This window comes from Pristiophorus japonicus, chromosome 16 (genome assembly GCF_044704955.1).
Source record: "Pristiophorus japonicus isolate sPriJap1 chromosome 16, sPriJap1.hap1, whole genome shotgun sequence".
In the NCBI taxonomy this organism is placed as follows: domain Eukaryota; kingdom Metazoa; phylum Chordata; class Chondrichthyes; family Pristiophoridae; genus Pristiophorus; species Pristiophorus japonicus.
Window position 1 is genome coordinate 22,876,683 of NC_091992.1, and position 22,434 is coordinate 22,899,116.

Genomic DNA, 22,434 nt, shown 5'->3' on the forward strand with positions numbered 1-22,434 from the left:
AGGAAACCAACATCTCCAGTTGTTGGGTATGTACGCGGGTACCTACTCATTCAAAGGGAGGAATTCCTTTGAGACCGGTCCCCCTCAATGAATCTGAGATGGCGGAATGTTTTTGTTAACCAGAACCGTACGAACAAGAACAGGGCCAATAGTCTGGGGGAAGACGTAGGATTACCAAAGACTGAATGGCGGTCGGCGGGTTATGGGTTAAACACATTTTTGGGGTGGTATCAGCCCAATTATAACCAGACCCTAAAGCCCCCGTTCTTGGTCCTCACTAACATCTCAGGGATAGGAAGGCCACAAGAGTCGTTATGTCCGATCAGAAACCAAACCGGACGGCAGGGAATGGGGAATAGTACGTGTAGGCAAAACGTGAATGTGACGAAAGGAAGCATGAAGAGCTTCCTGCATTTCCCGAATAAGACCACCCCGGGCCAGAACTTTACACAAGGATGGGTAGTGATAGGAGGTGGCCGATATTCCCCATACAACGGTACCTACTTTATTTGCGGCCACAGGGCTTATTCCTGGCTGCCACAGAACTGGACAGGATCTTGTTATTTGGATTATGTGATACCCTACATTCACCACTCCACTTCCCTTCCAGGGTTGTTTTCTCCACGGAGGAGTAAACGGGTGATTATGGAGACTGAAAGGTTCTTCACCATTCTGGTTCCTTGGTATGGAACTGGTAAATTAGCAAGGGAGTCCATCAACATGGCATCCGTCCTGGAAAAGGTGGCTAATGACACCACGGGAGCCCTACATAAAATAAACGCCGAAATGGTGGCCATTCGCACAGTGGCCTTACAAAACCGAATGGCCTTAGACTTTATCCTGGCGGAGAAGGGGGGGGTGGGGGGCGGGAGGGACATGTGCCTTGATCGGCACCGAATGTTGCACGTATATCCCGGATAGTTCCGAGGATATTACCAACCTAGCAGACCACATCAAAAAGGAGATAGAACAGCTGAAACAACCCCCAGCTACCACACTGTGGAGCTGGACCACAGAATGGCTAGGCTCCATGGGCAGCTTATTGGTACAAGGAATTATATTTATATTTGCTGTAATAGTAGTATTATACTGTTTGTTTGTTTTGATTAGATGTTTGGCTATGCGTATGATGACAACAACTAACCCTGGAATAAGGAATGTGAAAGAGGGCTTTCGCCATCCACTTCTGCACCTTAAGAAGAGGATATATATATAATCGGGGCGTTATGATTCTGGCTAAGGAGGGAATCAAAGGGGGGGATTGTGGGACCTGATTAACTGGGACCTAATCAATTTATAATTATAGAGTAGCTGCGTGCTGTGTACGTGCTCACTAACAATGGAAAAGGTTGCAGCGTGGTTGGGGCCAAAGCACAGTCACAGGGTTAAGCGCTGTTCCGACCAGATAACAGGAACATGCTGTGAAACAGTGAACAGCAGGAGGAAGGGGCATGATGTGGTAATCACATCATGACCAAGGCGATTGCTATCTGCAATGGACAACTGGGTCATAACCAGCGGCCAATCCGGAGATGACAAACTGACCCCAGTAACAGCAGGGGGCCATTCAGGGAATGGGAAGATCCCACGTTCACGACTATAACTCCAGCTGTAACACGCAGTAGAGTGCATTTTATTCTTAGTCACTGCAAGATGTAACTGAGCTAATAAAGTTTGCCTGGATACTACCACCGGACTCCAGTCTCGTCAACTGCTAAGAATAAGAGACCCTACAAACACCTTAATATAAAAAATCCAAAATTCCTCCTAGTCAAAAATCCTGAAATGTGATGCGCACATCTCTGGTTAGATTGGCCTGTTGCCGGAAAATAAAACCCTAACAAGCATGTTTGTACACAATGTTACTCTGCACATGCATTTCCCGGTATGTGGGAGTTATGATGTTTCTATTCAATGCTAAGAGTATTGTAGTAGTGAGAAAAGAAGCACAAGGCCTTGTTATGTGTAAATGTACCTTTTGACCACTTTGTAATCCAGTGACGAAAGAATGCATTGTAAAGGAAGGCACTTAGAAAATCATAATGGCCCAGAAATTGAGGTTCCGACCTGAAAGATTTCTATGAATCTACCTGGTAATCCGGGACGTTCAGAGACTTCTGGTCCTGGGCTTCTATGTGAAGGGCTGTGTAGAGGCCCACGTATTCCAGGGACCTAAGCGTTTTGCACGCGTCCCTGGGATCACGTGGGCCAGCCCAACCAATCCAAGTAGGGGTATTCCCATTCATACTCGTGGTGATTCCGTATACGAATATGAATTGGAATACCCGCCAAAACATACAAATACTTAAAATAAATGTAAAAATAAATCTCACATATTTAAAATTAATCAAAATGGAATTTAATTAATTATTTAAAACAAACATTTAATCTTTTGAAAAATAAATGTACATATTTTTCAAGGTTTAAAAATAAACTTAACTTATTTAACAGGATTTTAAATGTTTAAATTATTGAAAATGCTTTATTTTTCTGTCCTTTAAAAGCCTTGCGTTGATAAAAGCAAGCCTTAGGCCTGCTTTTATCAGTCGTAAGAATTTCAAGGTCATTTGCTGGGCAGAAGTTAGGCAAATAGCCCAACTCTCCATCCATCGAAGCCCTTTACTTCCAGGTGCGTACGATCTGTCAAAATCCGGAATTTGTAGGGTCTCTATGGGCATGTGCGCACGTCATACGCGCCCATAGGGGCCGCAAATTCAGGCCAATATGTTTAGGTAGAGTCAACCTGGTTTTATGAAAGGGAAACTGTGTTTGACAAATCTATTAGAATTTTTTGAGGATGTAACTAGCAGGGTAGATTAAGGGGAACCAGTGGATGTAATATATTTGGATTTTCAAAAGGCATTCGATAAGGTGTCACACAAAAGGTTGTTGCACAAAATAAGGGCTTATGGGGTTGGGGATAATATACCAGCATCAATAGAGGATTGGTTAAAGGACAGAAAACAGAGAGTAGGAATAAACCGGTCAGTTTCAGGTTGGCAGCTGTTACTAGTGGAGTGCCATGAGGATCATTGCTGGGGCCTCAGCTATTTACAATCTATATTAATGACTTAGATGAAGGGACTGAGTATAATGTATCCAAGTTTGCTGATGATACAAAGGTAGGTGGGAAAGTAAGTTGTGAGTAGGACACAAAGAGCCTGCAAAGGAATATAGACAAGTTGTGAGTGGGCAGGAAGGTGGTAGATGGGTTATTCACTTTGGTAGGAAGAATAGAAAAACGGAATTTTTTTAAATGACGAGGAACTATTAAATGTTGTTGTTCAGAGTGTCCTCGTACACGAATCGTGTAAGTTAGCATGCAGGTACAGCAAGCAATTAAGAAGGCATGGTATGTTGGCCTTTATTGCAAGGGGGTTGGAGTACAAGAGTAAGAAAGTCTTGCTGCAATTGCACAGGGCTTTGGTGAGACCACACCTGGAGTACTGTGCACAGTTTTGGTCTCTGTACGTAAGAAAGAATATATTTGCCTTAGAGGAGGTGCAATGAAGGTTCACTAAATTGATTCCTGGGATGAGAGAGTTTTCCTATGAGGAGAGACTGAGTAGAATGGGCCAATATTCTATGGAGTTCAGAAGAATGAGAGGTGATCTCATTAAACGTATAAGATTCTGAGAGGGCTTGGCAGGGTATTTGCTGAGAGGCTGTTGCCCCTGGCTGGAGAGTCCAGAACTCGGGGGCATAGTTTCAGGATAATGGATTGGCCATTTAAGAGTGAGATGAGGAGGAATCCCTTCACTCCGAGGATTGTGAATCTTTGGAATTCTCTGCCAAAGAGGGCTGTGGATGATCAGTTGTTGACTATACTCAAGGCTGAGATTAATAGATTTTTGGACTTAAAGGAAATCAAGGTATATGGGGATAGTGCAGGAAAGTGGAGTTGAGGTCAAAGATCAGCCATGATCTCATTGAAAGGTGAAGCAGGCTCGAGGGGCTGTATGGCCTGCTCCTGCTCCCAATTCTTATGTTCTTAAGTGTTCTTATTGGTTGATGACCGTCTAAGCTGCTGTATGTAAACTAGAATAACAGTGGTTGTTCCACATGGTTTTCAGCACAGATGAAACTGCTTTACAATTTTACAGGGTAGTTTTACCTACCTTTGAAACATCAATTAAAACCACTGCCATGTTGATTTTCAGGTTTGTGAGGAACCAATTTGAAACATTTCCAGAGCTGAATTAATCCCCAAAGTCCACATGATCCTCACACTCTAGTTAAAATGTAAATCCTCAGTAAATCTGTTCTGCTGTTCTCGGATACTTGGAAATCAGTTGAAAAAGTTATGGTAACGGCAGTGCAGGTAGCACAGATTGAAATGGCCACGTATTGTTCCAAATTATACTGGTAATGTCTTATTGGGATGCAATTTATGGCCGCTCCTTAAATGCCTATAAAATTTGTCAAAGCGATGGTCACAATTTCTCTAACAGTCGTTTGTAATTTCTCAGTGCAGTGTAATTTATAAATCTATCAGACAACTGGTTGGTCAGCACAGGAGCAAAATATATTGTTACAGTATATATAATAGCTGTGCTGGACTCAACTGGTAGAGTCCTGATTGGCACAAGGAAATAGCCTGGAAGGGAAATCTTCAGTGTGAAGTAGATTTTACATTCACAATGCTTTTACTTTTATTTAAATTATAAATTGGCTGCAGATTGGATTTGTAGCTTGGGGGCTTTTTCAGTATGTGGCCTGTCACAACAACGTGGATGTTACTAAATTAGAACTGAACTGAAGGAACAACCAATAAATTACACGCTGCAATCACTTACTTAAAGCTGGTTTGCTGATCAAAGGGACAGTTTGTGTAACATTAAGGAAGGAGACAGAACTGTGAACCAAAGTCTGGTTAGATCCTGGTTACCTTCAATAAATAATCACCGCTGTGAACTACATATTTAATGCTTCCAAACAGAATGTTGGGAGTGCTAGAAATCAGGCTGGCCTGTCACAATAATTCATGTACATTAACTGGGTTGAGTTTCTGGCAACTTCAGGAAAGCCTGCGCAACATCAGGTCAGTTTTTCCTGGTGCTTCTCACCGGCAAGAACACCATAAGTGGGGGTTTTGCCTGATTCTTGGGTCCCATGGAATGTCTGGCCTCGGGGAATTTGCTCAAGTGCTGACACGCACTTCATACGAGAGTCTCGTCAGATCCGAGAATTGACTGTGGGTGTTGGGTTTGCCTTCACATTGTATGTGTGGGACACCATGACCCCACAATGGACGATAAATCATGATCACTGAAGTGCAAACTTTGCCTGCTTTCTCTTCAACATCATCACCCCTGCTCGACACAGCCCTTCCCAAAGGCCGCTGGCTTATTTCAGTCGCATGTTTAACCTTTATGAAGTTTAATAATCTTTTTGCTCCTGTGTGCAGCCACTGACTTTTTAAGTCGTTGCATCCGTCAACTACTTCCCTATTAGGTGCGTTCCCTATGCAAGACATGTTCCTCACACAGACCTCTGAGTTTTTTTTTAATTAACATATATCTGCAAAATTATCCTTTTTAAAAAAAAAAATGGGCCCTGGAACCAGAACATCTATCATCTAAAAGTTCACTTTTATTGAAATTAAAAAGTTAAGTTATTTTGCTTTTATATAATGAATGGGTGGATACATACATGGGTACATCTATTTTTGGAAGAGATGTACCCAGTTCAACAACAACAACTTATATTTATATAGCACCTTCAATATAGTAAAACATTCCACGGCGCTTCACAGGAGTATTATTAGACACAAAATTTGACACCGAGCCACATAAGGAGAAATTAGGGCAGGTGACCAAAAGCTTGGTCAAAAAGGTAGGTTTTAAGGAGCGTCTGAAAGGAAGAAAGAGAGGTCGAGAGGTTTAGGCTGGGAATCCAGAGCTTAGGCAACAGAAGGCAGTTCATTACTGTACCAACCTGAGAATCCAGCTCCAATGATGATGTTGCTGTGCTCTGGATGATGATCCAGAATGAAATCCTGATCCGGGGTGACCTATTGAATAAAGAAAAGGGGATCACTGTGTGAAATGCAAAGCTTTTTGGTGCCATTTCTCCAGTAGATCCAACCTTACCTAAAATGCTTGCTGATAAAGAGATTTAAAGGAGACGATTTTAACCAAGTGTGCGATCGGTGCAGTCAAGGGTCGAGGTGGACGGGAAACCATTTGGCCTCCCCCAGTGTGAGGCCTGTGAGATTTTACCTCCCAGGCCTCGCCTGCAGTGACCCTGAAATGAGCTTTTGACGGGAGTGGGATTTTGGGTGGCAGGAGATTTGCACCTGGGCCCGAAGAAACGATTCCCGCCACAAAGGTGAGGGGTTTAGAGAGGGGGGTGGGACAGGCATCGCAGCACGGGGAGACGATGCCCAAGATTTCCTTGTGGGGTCCGGAGCCAACATTCCTGCTTTTTCTGGCCCGCAAAGAAACTGAAAATACTGTTATGGTACATGAATATTTCCGTGCCTCTCCTGATCCCAACTCCGCTTCCCAACAGGTTGAGACTGGTGGGGAAGCAGGACCGTGCTGCCTTCCAGCAGGTGTCTGATCCATCTGCTAAAAAGAGCAAAAAAGACTTGCATTTATATAGCGCCTTTCATGACCACCGGACGTCTTAAAGTGCTTTACAGCCAATGAAGTACTTTTGGAGTGTAGTCACTGTTGTAATGTAGGAAATGCGGCAGCCAATTTGTGCACAGCAAGCTCCCACAAACAGCAATGTGATAATTGTTTATGGAGAAAGAGTCAGACTGAACACTGTGAGCTCAAAGTAAAGTGTGACCGTAGTCTTTTATTGCAGGTCTCCAGAGTGCCTCTCCAACCTGTGAAGCCTCCTTAAATGCCTGTGCTCCCAAGGGATTATGGGATCCCTTGGGACTCCAGGGGATGAGCCCTCTGGTGGCTGTACAGAGTAAATACAAGTCCACATACATAACAATAATGACCAGATAATCTGTTTTTGTTATGTTGTTTGAGGGATAAATATTGGCCAGGACACCAGGGATAACTCTCCCGCTCTTCTTCGAAATAGTGCCATGGGATCTTTTACGTCCACCTGAGAGAGCAGACGGGGCCTTGGTTTAACATCTCATTCGAAAGACAGCACCTCCAACAGTGCAGCACTCTACTGGAGTGTCAGTTTAGATTTATATGCTCAAGTCCCTGGGATAGAAACATAGAAAATAGGTGCAGGAGTAGGCCAGTCGGTCCTTCGAACCTGCACCACCATTTAATAAGATCATGGCTGATCATTCACCTCAGTACCCCTTTCCTGCTTTCTCTCCATACCCCTTGATCCCTTTAGCTGTAAGGGCCATATCCAACTCCCTCTTGAATATATCTAGCGAATTGGCATCAACAACCCTCTGCGGAAGAGAATTCCACAGGTTAACAACTCTCTGAATGAAGAAGTTTCTCCTCATCTCGATCCTAAATGGCTTACCCCTTATCCTTAGACTGTGACCCCTGGTTCTAGACTCCCCCAACACATCGGGAACATTCTTCCTGCATCTAACCTGTCTAGTCCCAACAGAATTTTATATGTTTCTATGAGATACCCTCTTGTTCTTCTAAACTCCAGTGTATAAAGGCCCAGTTGATCCAGTCTCTCCTCATATGTCAAACCTGCCATCCCGGGAATCAGTCTGGTGAACCTTCGCTGCACTCCCTCAATAGCAAGAACGTCCTTCCTCAGATTAGGAGACCAAAACTGAACACAATATTCCAGGTGAGGCCTCACCAAGGCCCTGTACAGCTGCAGTAAGACCTCCCTGCTCCTATTCTCAAATCCCCTCGCTATGAAGGCCAACATGCCACTTGCCTTCTTCACCGCCTGCTGCACCTGCATGCCAACCTTCAATGACTGATGTACCATGACACCCAGGTCTCGCTGCACCTCCCCTTTTCCTAATCTGCCGCCATTCAGATAATATTCTGCCTTCATGTTTTTGCCATCAAAGTGGATAACCTCACATTTATCCACATTATACTGCATCTACCATGCATTTGCCCACTCACCTAACCTGTCCAAGTCACCCTGCAGCCTCTTAGCGTCCTCCTCACAGCTAACACTGCCACCCAACTTAGTGTCATCTGCAAACTTGGAGATATTACTCTCAATTCCTTCATCTAAATCATTGATATATATTGTAAATAGCTGGGGTCCCAGCACTGAGCCCTGCGGCACTCCACTAGTCACATTCTGAAAAGGACCCATTTATCCCGACTCTCTGCTTCCTGTCTTCCAACCAGTTCTCTATCCACGTCAATACATTACCCCCATACCATGTGCTTTACTTTTGCACACAAATCTGTTGTGTGAGACCTTGTCAAAAGCCTTTTGAAAGTCCAAATACACCACATCCACTGGTTCTCCCTTGTCCGCTCTACTAGTTACATCCTCAAAAAATTCTAGAAGATTTGTCAAGCATGATTTCCCTTTCATAAATCCATGCTGACTTGGACCGATCCTGTCACTGCTTTCCAAATGCACTGCTATTTCATCGTTAATAATTGAAACCAACATTTTCCCCACTACTGATGTCAGGCTAACCGGTCTATAACTCCCTGTTTTCTCTCTCCTTCCTTTTTTAAAAAGTGGTGTTACATTAGCTATCCTCCAGTCCATAGGAACTGATCCCGAGTCGATAGACTGTTGGAAAATGATCACCAATGCATCCACTATTTCTAGGGCCACTTCCTTAAGTATTCTGGGATGCAGACTATCAGGCCCTGGTGATTTATCTGCCTTCAATCCCATCAATTTCCCTAACACAATTTCCTGACTAATAAAGATTTCCCTCAGTTCCTCCTTCTCGCTAGACCCTTGGTCCTCTAGTATTTCCGGAACTTGAACCCACAACCTTCTGACTCAGAGCTAAGTGTGCTACCCACTGAGCCACAGCTGACACTACAGGTTAATATCGGGACCGACAGGAAGGCAGCGGAATCGGAGGGGATAAGTCACGTGGAGCATTTGAATTGCCGGTCTGTCCAGTTTCACCAGGTGGGGGAGGTTCAAATTCCCACCTCCCAACTTTCATACATTCCAAGGTTCACATTCCTCAACCTTTCAGATGAAGCAGAAGTTTCTAAACAAATTTTTCAAATGTTTTACATCAAAGTTATAGTTCGATTGTTTGAGGGTTTCATGGCATAGTTAGATTCATTTATTCACAAGTAACATAGCAAATCTAAGCTTTGTGAACAGGGTCTGACTTACAAATAGGGATCATAAAGACTTTTTAAAGAGGAAATTGCCAGCAGCTTGAGTTTCCAAGCTAAGTGAGCTCACGGAAATCAGGGAAGTTGATAACCATGCAAAGTGGACTCTGAAAAGGGAGTGATTTCTTTAGTGATTTCTCTGACTAAAATACCATTACTGTTTGCCTTGAAAATGTGTCTATTTGGCACAAAAATAAAGGGCCCGAAATTGGTCGACATACCACCCACTACCTGCTTACCGCCCAAAAATACAATTTTGGTGAAAAAACACCTACATACCACCGACATACCACCTGGCGGAAAAATCATCAGTGTCATTCCACCAGCGGTATGCACACTGCTCGCCCTTGCAGACCGCATACATACCGCCCAAAAGTGTAAAATTCATGACATACCGCCGACATACTGCCGGAAATGCATACCGTCCTGGAGAAGGTGCTTTTAAGCGGATCTTAATTGGGTGGTATGTACACAGAGCTGACAGGTTTGTTTGATCTTTATAGTTCTCCACAGTTTGATGTGCTTTTAAATGGATTGTAGTATTTTCTAGTGTTAGGCAATAATATAAATGGTCTAATAAAGCCTTATATAGTCCTTTATTAATGAAATATAATAAAAATTTTATTAGACCCTCTCACCCCCCAGTCTCGCTCTCTCTCCGCCCCCCGCCACCCCACTGCGATCTCCGCCCCCCCCACACAGCGCTCTCAAGCCGGCAGTCTCTGGCCTCTCGTTGGTGCCTCTTAGGGGGGCGGAGCTTCACAGCTGCCTGCGCGTCGCACAACTCGGCCCCCTCCGCCGACCACCGCTCGCTGCACTCTGCTTCTGCCCACTGCACTCCATTTCCGCCCGCTGCACTCTGCTTCTGCCCACTGCACTCTGCTTCTGCCCACTGCACTCTGCTCGGCTTACCACCGAGAAAAATGCGATGAAATTCCCGCCCACTCAGCCCCAGCGGTACCGGGCGGTGAAAAACGGGCGGACCATGTGTTTGACCAATTTCGGCCCCATAGCCTCATGAAGCAAGAAATTACCCTCGAACCATTGAGAGACCACGTGGGTTATATTTCCCTCTCACAAGCATGAATTAAACCAGTAACATTGTACCACTGTACTATGTCATTAATCACATGGCCTCTATCTAATGCTTTTCCTGTTGCTGAAGTCGAATCAATATTTCAGTGTTTTTATAATATCTTGCTTCTGACAGTTGACATGTGTTGGTAAAAGTGAAGAGGGGCCATTAAATCAGCTCGAGGAAACATCACTCAATTCTACTAGCTATGTGACGACTATGACATGGCATCATGGATAGTTAGGGGTAACTGATAATACTATTAATTAATCAAATGGGTGGAAGTAGTGACAGAAACCATGAAAATATCTTCTGACACCTGAGTCTAAATTATCGCCCTTTACTCACCACCTGTTATTTATAATATATAAAATGGTCTCCGTAAAATGAGAATAATAAGGACAATTAACAGTAGTAATGCTAAAGTGATATCGACGAAAGGCTGAGAAACTATTAAGACAACCAGTTCAGAAGAATGTTTCAGTTGAATTACAGGAAACATATGAGAGATTCATTTACAGTGCCGGAGGAAATTTATTCAAGGCAATTAGGAGCCTAGCATATAAAATACTGTCCTTTTAATAACACAGCAGGTAGTTATGCGACTGAGGAATGGAACAATATAAATTCACAATTTTTTTGCATATTTAGAAGTTATTGTAAATAGAAAATATGCTTTGAGCTAATAAATAATATTAATTATTCTTTTGAAGATTCAATACTAAGTAAAGTAAAGAGAATATTAATTTTGCAAAAGTAATAAGATAGGATGGACATGCAGAGCTTGAAGCCTGCTGTCCTCGACAGGTCCGAACATTTAATGTGCTCATTTTATTCAAAGATAGATTTCAAACTCCTTTGATGAAAGCTTCAACACAGTCTAAAAGACCAGAAGCTGGTTTTATAGAGTGATTCTGAAGAGACATTAATATTTATAAGGGATTATTCTTTCTTTTACAATTCAAAGAAAATAGATCCTCAAAATCAAAGAGGAACAGATTTCCAATATAATTTTTCAAGCCGTTTTAGTTGCTTGAAGTTAAGGAGAATGATACTTTACTGTATACATGCAGTATTCAACAATAGACGGCTTGGGGTCCAAACCAGGAAACTCCTCAGACAAAAAGTCGCTCACGAGCTTTACGTCCTGGGAAGGCTGTTGAAATATGACATCACGTTCATCTGGGTCAACACCGCTGCCACTGTGGTAGCACACCTAAAGGGAGAATTTTGTGTACAAGATTATATGCAACATTTTCTCAACTTTTAGTCGTATAAATATATATACACACACACACCTCTTTCAAACCAAAGTAGAATTTGTGGATTGATTTCTGCTGTGCGCTGAGCACCTCTGGTCTCGTCACCGAGAGCATGCAGAAAACAAGCGCAGGCAGCGGAAGGAGCGCGCGGCAAACCAGGTTCCCCACCCACCCTTTCCTCCAACCACTGTCTGTCCCACCTGCGACAGAGACTGTAATTCCTGTATTGGACTGTTCGGTCACCTAAGAACTCACTTTTAGAGTGGAAGCAAGTCTTCCTCGATTTCGAGGGACTGCCTATGATGATGATAGGAAACGCGGCAGTCAATTTGTGCACAAGCAAGCTCTCACAAACAGCAACGTGATAATGATCAGATAATCTGTTTTTTTGTTATGTTGATTGAGGAATAAATATTGGTCAGGATATAATTCCCATGCTTTTCTTCGAAGTAGTGCCATGGGATCTTTTACGTCCACCTTAGAGAGAAGGTGGGGCCTCGGTTTAACGTCTCATCCGAAAGACAGCACCTCCGACAGTGCAGCACTCCCTCAGCATTGCACTGGAGTGTCAGCCTAGAATTATGTGCTTAAGTCGCTGGAGTGGGACTTGAACCCACAACCTTCTGGCTCAGAGATGGGAGTAATAGCCACTGAGCCATGGCTGACAATAAGAAAACAAGATCGATCTAATTATTTTACCCCCTGTCCACACAGCAACTGATGGACGTAACAATCCATATTGTGCTCTTAACTTGTAATATTAATTTCACACTGTGGTCTTTTTGACAGACAGCTGCACATTAAGCCAACCCAGCTTGCAGTTTCCACCTGAGTGAAACATCTCACCCGGCAACCAGGCTTTAAAAGTACGTCACTCGTCAATCACTGCCACCGCGGAGACCAGCTCATTCAAACACAAAAGCAAGATACTGTGGATGCTGGAATCTGAAATAAAAACAGAAAATGCTGGAAATACTCGGCAGGTCAGGCAGCAGCTGTGGAGAGAGAAACACAGTTAACGTTTCAGAACTTCTGACGAAGGGTCATCGATCTGAAACATTAACCCTGTTTCTCCCTCCACTGATTCTGTATTTCCAGCATTTTCTGTTTTTACTCCAACTCATTACCACAGTGGTACATTACATTACAACAGTGACTACACATCAAAAAGTACTTCATGGACTGTAAAGCGTTTTGAGATGTCCGGTGGTCATGAAAGACGCTATATAAATGCAAGTCTTTTTGCAAAACCAACAAAGTGCTCCTTCTGCAGACTGCTCAAGTTGAAATGGTATTTATCACTTTATGCTAGGTATGGCATTTCTTTCCAACAGGAAACTTACTGGGAATGGATTACCATGGAAGTGGACAGTTTCATAATGACATAAAACATTGAAAGCTGGACAGAAATGGTTATTGCAACTAATCCCAGCATCAAGGACAAGTGCTCATCAAGCCAGAGCAAAATGATGTGTAAATCATTATTGTGATCTAATCAAGCCTAAAGCTACCTTCAGCGATCAGCTCATTAACTCTTCACATACAAGAGACTTCAGGCTTTCTCAACACTTGCTTACAAACAGTAGATTTTTGTTCTTAATGTTAGGGATTATAACATCTTTCCACTTTTGGTAGCCGAATGTCAAACCGTCTCTACCTATGTATAGTCTAAGTCAGAGAATAAACCTGTCCCAACAAAGTGGAAACATTTCCTTTATGCTATGTATAATGAAATGGTTTATAAAGAACAAGTACCTTGGCATGTTTCCCGCAGTAAAGGTGGCAGTTCCTTGTTTCCTTACAGATATACATGTAGCAATTCTTCTCCAATGGGCCCTACTTTCAAGCTCAGAGAAAAGGCTAGTACATTGTGATATTTTTATATCCCACATCATCATCATAGGCAGTCCCTCGTAGTAGAGGATGACTTACTTGCACACTAAAAATGAGTACTTGGATGACTGATGAACATTTTAAAGGGTGGAAGATGCCCGTGCGTGAATTCTTTTAATGTGGGGTGGACGTTGCACACCAGCCACCACACGGGCTTGATCGAGCAAGATCTTGGTCCAGTGGCAAAGGGATCCAAGACGACTGGAGACTAGGCTCCGTCACATGTGCCAATACATACACACAAACTCAAACATACTCCCACTGTCCTCCTTCCTTCCTTCTTCCCACAGGAACTCTCTCTACATGGAATCCATAGTGCATAATGTGAGCCTCACTACCTCACAGCCTTGCTATTGGCCTGTGCTTGGTCTTGTCCACGCTGCTCTCCCCCAATTACATTGCCTTTCTGAGAGAAGCAGTCAATTTAGTGTCACAGTATGGAAAAAAGTCTGTGCTGTGGACTCACACCGGCTATGAAATAGGTTGAGCCTTCCGAGCTCATTTTCATTCAGGATCTTTACAGCTGCCAATGTGAGAACTTTGATCTTATCAGTCTGGATTGGATTCAAACATTAATTCCAGAAGTGAAAGAACAGTGCGCAAAGCCACTGCCTTCAATTCTCTAATGTCCAGTATTTTCAATAGAAATCCACATACATTCGGGAACATTTTGCTACGCACGCATTTTATTCACACACATATATAATTACACTAATCAATCTCCCCTGGTGCTGCATACATAGAGTCCAGACCAAAAGTAGTCTTCAGGTGACACGCGGTTAGATGGTGGGGAATAATTGAATCAGGACAGGCAGACATAATTCAGAGCCTATTTTAAAGTAATACATTCTGTTCTTACTTTTAAATCATTCTTATATAATATTACTTATAGTTAGATTACAAAACTTGTTTGGAGTGTATTTCTCAGCATTACTGGCTGTGGTGCTTGGAGACACAAAACTGAAGCCCGACAGCACCACCCTAGTGGCTGGAAGGTGTAATTGAAGCATGACAATTTTTATATGTGCAATTTTCATTAGAAATGTAGACATAAGAATTTATAGTGGGAAAGGTTGATTAAAATGTGACAACAGGAAGTAAGGTTTTGTAGACAGGGAGTATGCACAGATGTAAGATTTTTAATGTATTTTAGATATTTATTTCTCTTTTCATGTGGAGGCAATGCTTTTTTTTATTTATTCGTTCATGGGATGTGAGCATCACTGGCAAGGCTGGCATTTAGCGCCCATCCTGAAATGCCCTACAGAAGGTGGTAGTGAGCCGCCTTCTTGAACCGCTGCAGTTCGTGTGGTGAAGATGCTCTCACAGTGCTGACTTTGTCACAGAGGTTTGGTGCGACTGACTGGCTTGCTAGGCCATTTCAGAGGGCAGTTATGAGTCAACCACATTGCTGTGGGTCTGGAGTCACATATAGGCCAGACTGGGTAAGGACGGCAGATTTCCATCCCTAAAGGACATCAATGAACCAGATGGTTTTTTACGACAATCTGGTAGTTTCACAGTCACCATTACTGATAGTAGCTTTTTAATTCCAGATTTATTTAATTGAATTTAAATTCCCCAGCTGCCATGGAGGGATTTGAATTCATGTCTCCAGACCATTCCTCCAAGTCTCTGGATTACTAGTCCAGGAACATTACCACTATGCTACCGTACCCCTAATGTTAAAAGGCCAAATCCATTGTCATAAAAAATATTCAGGATTAAGAATTTAAAGCTTGATTTTTTTTCTCTGAAATTCATTGTGTTGACAAAAATAAATGCCCTGTTTAGTACTGTCTCATTTTGCAGGTTAAAGTTGCGTGTATTGACAGTGTGTGTGGATATTGCTACTCTTGGGTTTGCAGTTTCAGTACTGTTTAATGTATGAGCAGGCACAATTTCTTCATTGAACTTCCAGGAAGGCCACTCACCTGAACAATTGTTTGTCTATAGAAACACACATGGGCTAGAAATCTGTCTTGGGCGGCGTCGCAAAACGAGTGGTATTGGATCGGCCGCCCGTTTTACGCAACATTGACTGAATATCAGGCGCTGCATATAACGTACGGCCGACCGATATCGCCCATTTTGCGACACCGCCCAAGCTGGATTTCTGGCCTATAGATATAAAAGATCCCATGGCACTATAGTGTCAGCTGTGGCACAATAGGTAGCACACTCGCCTCTGAGTCAGAAGGTTGTGGGTTCAAGTCCCATTCCAGGGACTTGAGGAAATAAATCCAGGCTGACACTTCAGTGGAGTGCTGCACTATCGGAGGTGCCGTCTTTCGGATGAGATGTCAAACTGAGGCCCTGTCTGTTCTTTCAGGTGGACGTAAAAGATCCTATGGCACTATTTCAAAGAAGAACGGGGGAGTTATCCCCGGTGTCCTGGCCAATATTTATCCTTCAATCAACATAACAAAAATAGATTATCTGGTCATTATTACATTGTTGTTTGTGGGAGCGAGCTGTATGCAAATTGGCTGCTGCGTTTCCTACATTCCAAAAGTACATCATTGGCTGTAAAGTGCTTTGGGACATCCTGTGATCGTGAAAGGCGCTATATAAATCCAAGTCTAAATCCCCTCACTGTGCTGGCTACTGATGTGGAACAATCCTCTGTACTCCAGTGCAAAATAGTCACTCTAAAATTATATTAAAACACACAAATATACTCACTAAACCAGTTGCATAAAGAGAATATTTGATAGCAACAAGCTTGACACTGTGAGTCTCAGACACATATTCACAAATCCATTCAGATTTAAATGTAATAAAAGCTATGCATTTGTACTTGGTTCTACTCCCTGCAGCTGTACAATTTTTATTAACACATATTTGCAGAGGATCTCTCGGCCCAATCAATCTCAGAATTATGATGTAAAGTGTTAGTTATAAGTTAAATCGCCATTCATAGCAGAATAAAGAACATAATGGCCGTGTGCATACCTTTATAAGTCCTGGATATTCATTAGAAGGAAGTCCATAGAAATGATGTTGATTTGTGTCTCTGCTTATTCTTATAAAGCAAGGAAACCCCTTGGAAATTCCGTAGGTTCCAGGGACTTTCTCCTTCCAGTAACAAACAACGATCCTCAGTGTCTAACAAGATTATTAAATCAACAGGAAAAAGGGTAATTTAGATGATAGAAAACTCTCCCGTAAAACACACACAGCAAAGCAATGTTTCTTGGGCAATGTTTTACACGAGTGATTGACCAATAGCTCAAGTGACAAAGAAGCCAGGGAGTAATGAAGGTGTTTTATACAAGTCAAATGCACTCTGTGATGTAACAGCATTGCCAAATGTATTACCTAACCTGTAGCTACCTCAATTACTGATAACCCTGGATAGGAAGCACTTCCTGAAGTAATGTACAAAGAATGGCTGAACTGAGAACAGTGCCTCTGAAAATGACTGTGTTTTATGAATAAATTGAAACCCTGCTAGATGCCAGACATTTTACACTGAAATAGATTCGAGAAGAATGGTTATAATTAGACGGTCTCTCCATTTCTTTGCTAATGCAAATTCCCTGTTTTAAAGGCTAGTGAACTTAGCTCCCCACTGATGGTGCTGCAAGTTCTCCAGCAGCCAGAAGGGCGAGACACTCTGCACTTAGACATTTTTACAATCATAGCCATTGGAGCTCTGGCTGGCTGATGGGAGCTACTGAAGTGGAACGAGTGGGGCTAATATCATAGAAGCAATATTTGAATCTTTGAAATAAATGCTGTAGGTGGGATTGGACGACGAGTTAGTAGGTGATAGCGGCTCCTCGTGTAGGCATGATGATATACTTGACCAAAGGTATCTCTAGAGACGGCTAACTCATTTAGAAGCTCTGGTAAACATATTGCTCATTGTTATGCTCAGAACAAGGAGATAGGGAGAATCGAAGGCCAGACAAGAGTTGCCATGGGAATCGTGGGCCCAAGGCTTAAAAGTTGAGATAACAGTGAACATCTGCTGGGCCTGCAGGATTGGATTGTGAAACTCGTCATGTAAAGTCAGTGCTGGATTGTGTGGGTAATGATTTATGACTGTTGCAAAACCAAATTACAGGAACTTGTGTACTATAAAGATATGCCGCAAAACTCTATATAATAGAGTGAGGCACCTCCGGCAACTGAGACCTGCTCCCTTGCATATGCTCAAATAAAATCTTTACTTGCTTGAACCTCGCAGACTCGGGAGTGGTTATTTCACCACAACACTATGCTTCTTATGGCCTGGTCATGTCCCCTCAGGCTTTCTTCACCGCCCCCCACCCACCTCACCCCCACCCCCCCACCTCACCCCCCACCCCCCCACCGCCGCCCAGAGATAGAAGTGTAGATATATTCCAGTGAGGAGGAAAGGATGTAAGAGAAAAGATAGCCATCCGTGGCTAACTAAAGAAATAAAGGATGGTATCCAATTAAAAACAAGGGCATACAAAGTGGCCAAAACTAGTGGGAGGACGGAAGACTGGGAAGCTTTTAAAAGCCAGCAAAGAATGACTAAAAAAATGATTAAGAAAGGGAAGGTAGACTATGAAAGTAAACTAGCGCAAATTATAAAAACAGATAGCAAGAGTTTCTAAAGGTATATAAAAATGAAAAAGGTGGCTAAAGTAAATGTTGGTCCCTTAGAGGACGAGACCAAGGAACATGGAGATGGCAGAAACTCTGAACAAATATTTTGTATCAGTCGTTACGGTAAAGGACACTAACAATATTCCGACAGTGGATAGTTTAGTGGCTATGGGTGGGGGGGGGAGGAACTTAACACAATCAAAATCACTAAGGAGGTGGTACTCAGTAAGATAATGGGACTAAAGGCAGAAAAATCCCCTGGACCTGATGGCTTGCATCCTCATTATCATCAGAAACAGTCCCTTGGAATCGAGGAAGACTTGCTGCCACTCCTAAAGTGAGTCCTTTGGTGGCTGAACAGTCCAATACGAGAGCCACAGACCCTGTCACAGATGGGACAGACATTCGTCGGGGGAAGGGGGGTGGGACTGATTTGTCGCACGTTCCTTCCGCTGCCTGCACCTGACCGCTTCACGCTCACGGCGTTGAGATTCGAAGAGGTCAGCACCCTCCCGGATGCACTTTCTCCACCAAGGGCGGTCTTCGGCCAGGGACTCCCAGGTGTGAGTGGTGATGTCGCACTTTACCAGGGAGGCTTTGAGGGTGTCCTTGTAATGTTTCCGCTGCCCACCTTTGGATTGTTTGCTGTGACGGAGCTCCGCATAGAGCAATTGCTTAGGGAGTCTCGTGTCTGGCATGCGAACTATGTGGCCTGCCCAGCGAAATTGATCGAGTGTGGTCAATGCTTCAATGCTGGGGATGTTAGTCTGGGTGACGACACTGATGTTGGTGCGCCTGTCCTCCCAGGGGATTTGCAGGATCTTGCGGAGTCATCATTGGTGATATATCTCCAGCGACTTGATGTGTCTTCTGTACATCGTCCAAGCCTCTGATCCATACAGGAGGACGAGTATTACTGCAGCCCTGTAGACCATGAGCTTGGTGGTAGATTTGAGAACTAATAGATCATAAGCGCAGAGCATTTCTGAGCCTCAAGCAACAACCCAACTCGGGAACTGCAAAGCAACATTACAGATGGCTCAAGGCTGAGGTCCAGCAAAAAACCCGGGACCTAAAGAACAGGTGGTGGATGGAGAAAGCACAGGAGATACAACAACTGGCCGACAGCCATGATATACGAGGATTCTTCATTGCAGTCAAGGCCACCTATGGTCCAAACTCCCAAGGCTCCACCCCACTCTTGCCGAAGAACGGGGAAATACTCATCAAGGACACCGAGCCGTCGGGGTCTGCTGGAAGGAGCACTTTGAAAATCTCCTCAATCGAAACTCTGCCTTTGATCGAGTGTTCTCAATTCCATCTCGCAGCATGCGACCCACCACAACCTCAGTGAAACCCCAACGCTGCACGAAGTAGGCAAAGCCATAAAACAGCTCTAAAATGACAAGGCTACGGGTGCGGATGGAATTCCTGCTGAGGTGCTAAAGTATGGCGGAGAGGCGCTGTTGGCGCGGATACATGACCTCATCTCTTTCATTTGGACGAAGGAAAACATATCGGGAGATCTCAGGGATGCAGTGATCATAACCTGCATAGAAACATAGAAAATAGGTGCAGGTGTAGGCCTTTCGGCCCTTCGAGCCTGCACCACCATTCAATATGATCATGGCTGATCATGCAACTTCAGTATACCATTCCTGCTTTCTCTCCATACCCCTTGATCCTTTAGCCGTAAGGACCACATCTAACTTCCTTTTGAATATATCTAACGAACTGGCCTCAACAACTTTCTGTGGTAGAGAATTCCACAGGTTAAAAATTCTCTGAGTGAAGAAGTTTCTCCTCATCTCGGTCCTAAATGGCTTACCCCTTATCCTTAGACTGTGACCCCTGGTTCTGGACTTCCCAAACATCGAGAACATTCTGCCTGCAGCTAACCTGTCCAATCCCATCAGAATTTTATATGTTTCTATGAGATTCCCTCTCATTCTTCTAAATTCCAGTGAATATAAGGTTAGTCGATCCAGTCTTTCTTCATATATCAGTCCTGCCATTCCAGGAATCAGTCTGGTGAACCTTCGCTACACTCCCTCAATAGCAAGAATGTCCTTCCTCAGATTAGGAGACCAAAACTGTACACAATATTCAAGGTGTGGCCTCACCAAGGCCCTGTACAACTGTAGTAAGACCTCCCTGCTCCTATACTCAAATCCTCTCGCTCTGAAGGCCAACATGCCATTTGCCTTCTTCACCGCCTGCTGTACCTGCATGCCAACTTTCAATGACTGATGTACCGACACCCAGGTCTCGTTGCACCTCCCCTTTTCCTAATCTGTCACCATTCAGATAATATTCTGCCTTCCTGTTTTTGCCACCAAAATGGATAACCTCACATTTATCTACATTTGCCCACTCACCTAACATGTCCAAGTCACCATCTTAGCATCCTCCTGACAGCTCACACTGCCACCCAGCTTAGTGACCTAGGGTCTCAAGAGAAGTAGCAGCAGGGTTTGTGGATGCATTGGTTGTAATTTACCAAAATGTCCTGAATTCTGGGGAGATCCCAGCAGATTGGAAAACTGCAAATGTAACGCCCCTGTTTAAAAAAAGAGGCAGACAAAAAGCAGGAAACTATAGACCAGTTAGCCTAACATCTGTGGTTGGGAAAATGTTGGAGTCCATTATTAAAGAAGCAGTAGCAGAACATTTGGAAAAACAAAATTCGGCCAGGCAGAGTCAGCATGGATTTATGAAGGGAAAGTCATGTTTGACAAATTTGCTGGAGTTCTTTGAGGATGTAACGAACAAGGTGGATAAAGGGGAACCAGTGGATGTGGTGCATTTGGACTTCCAGAAGGCATTTGACAAGGTGCCACATAAAAGGTTATTGCACAAGATAAAAGTTCACGGGGTTGGGGGTACTATATTAGGATGGATAGAGGATTTGCTAACTAACAGAGAACAGAGAGTCGGGACAAATGGTTCATTCTCTGGTTGGCAACCAGTAATTAGTGGGGTGCCGCAGAGATCAGTGCTGGGACCCCAATTATTTACAATTATATTAACGACTTGGAAGAAGGGATTGAGTGTAACGTAGTCAAGTTTGCTGATGATACAAAGATGGGAGGAAAAACAATGTGTGTGGAGGACATAAAAAATCTGCAAAAGGACATAGACAGCCTAAATGAGTGGGCAAAAATTTGGCAGATGGAGTATAATGTTGGAAAGTGTGAGGTCATGCACTTTGGCAGAAAAAAATCAAAGAGCAAGTTATTATTTAAGTGGTGAGAGATTGCAAAGTGCTGCAGTACAGCGGGACCTGGGGGTACTTGTGCATGAAACACAAAAGGATAGTATGCAGGTACAGCAAGTGATCAGGAAGGCCAATGATATCTTGGCCTTTATTGCAAAGGGGATGGAGTATAAAAGCAGGGAAGCCTTACTACAGCTATGTAAGATATTGGTGAGGCCACACCTGGAATACTGTGTGCAGTTTTGGTTTCCATATTTGGGAAAGGATATACTTGCTTTGGAGGCAGTTCAGAGAAGGTTCACTAAGTTGATTTCGGGGATGAGGGGGTTAACTTATGAGGAAAGGTTGAGTAGGTTGGGCCTCTACTCATTGGAATTCAGAAGAATGAGAGGTGATCTTATTGAAACGTATAAGATTATGAGGGGGCTTGACAAGGTGGATGCAGAGAGGATGTTCCCACTGATGGGGGAGACTAGAACTAGACGGCACGATCTTAGAATAAGGGGCTGCCCATTTAAAACAGAGATGAGGAGGAATTTCTTCTCTCAGAGGGTTGTAAATCTGTGGAATTCGCTGCCTCAGAGAACTGTGGAAGCTGGGACATTGAAATAGACAGTTTCTTAAATGATAAGGGTATAAGGGGTTATGGGGAGCGGGCGGGGAAGTGGAGCTGAGTCCATGATCTTATTGAATGACGGAGCAGGCTCGAGGGGCCGTATGGCCTACTCCTGTTCCTATTTCTTATGTTCTTATTTTCCTGGGTTTAAGCATCCATTCCTGGAGTCCAGCAAAACAGAACATTTAGCACTAACCCACTGCACTCATGTAGCTCCCTAATAAAAAACACATGGCCTGCACTTTGCTAGATGTGTTTGGGGAGATGTTGCTATTAAAATTCTGTGGTAATGAGGTCCCAATAATGTCATACTGTGTTCTTTGTTCCTCATCATCATCATAGGCAGTCCCTTGGGGTCGAGGATGACTTGCTTCCACACTAAATGAGTTCTCAGGTGACTGAAGAGTCCAATGCTACAGTCTCTGTCACAGGTGGGGCAGACGGTGGTTGAAGGAACGGGAGGTCGGGGAGCCTGGGTTGCCGCACGCTTGGCTTCAGCTTGCTCTCACCGAAGAGACTCGAGGTGTTCAGCGGCTTCCCGGATGCTT

The 22,434-nt window shown here is 43.7% G+C and overlaps 1 protein-coding gene across 1 annotated transcript in view; it reads right to left on the bottom strand.

Annotated features, from left to right (window-relative positions):
- pipox (pipecolic acid oxidase) overlaps window positions 1–22,434 on the bottom strand; it is a 100,052-nt gene that overhangs the window by 16,164 nt on the left and 61,454 nt on the right. The window contains exons 5-7 of the mRNA XM_070858085.1: window positions 16,425–16,577; window positions 11,375–11,530; window positions 5,938–6,013 (exon numbers count right to left, since the gene is read on the bottom strand). Coding sequence (XP_070714186.1) covers window positions 5,938–6,013; window positions 11,375–11,530; window positions 16,425–16,577 — 385 coding nt within the window. The remainder of the gene's footprint in view (window positions 1–5,937; window positions 6,014–11,374; window positions 11,531–16,424; window positions 16,578–22,434) is intronic.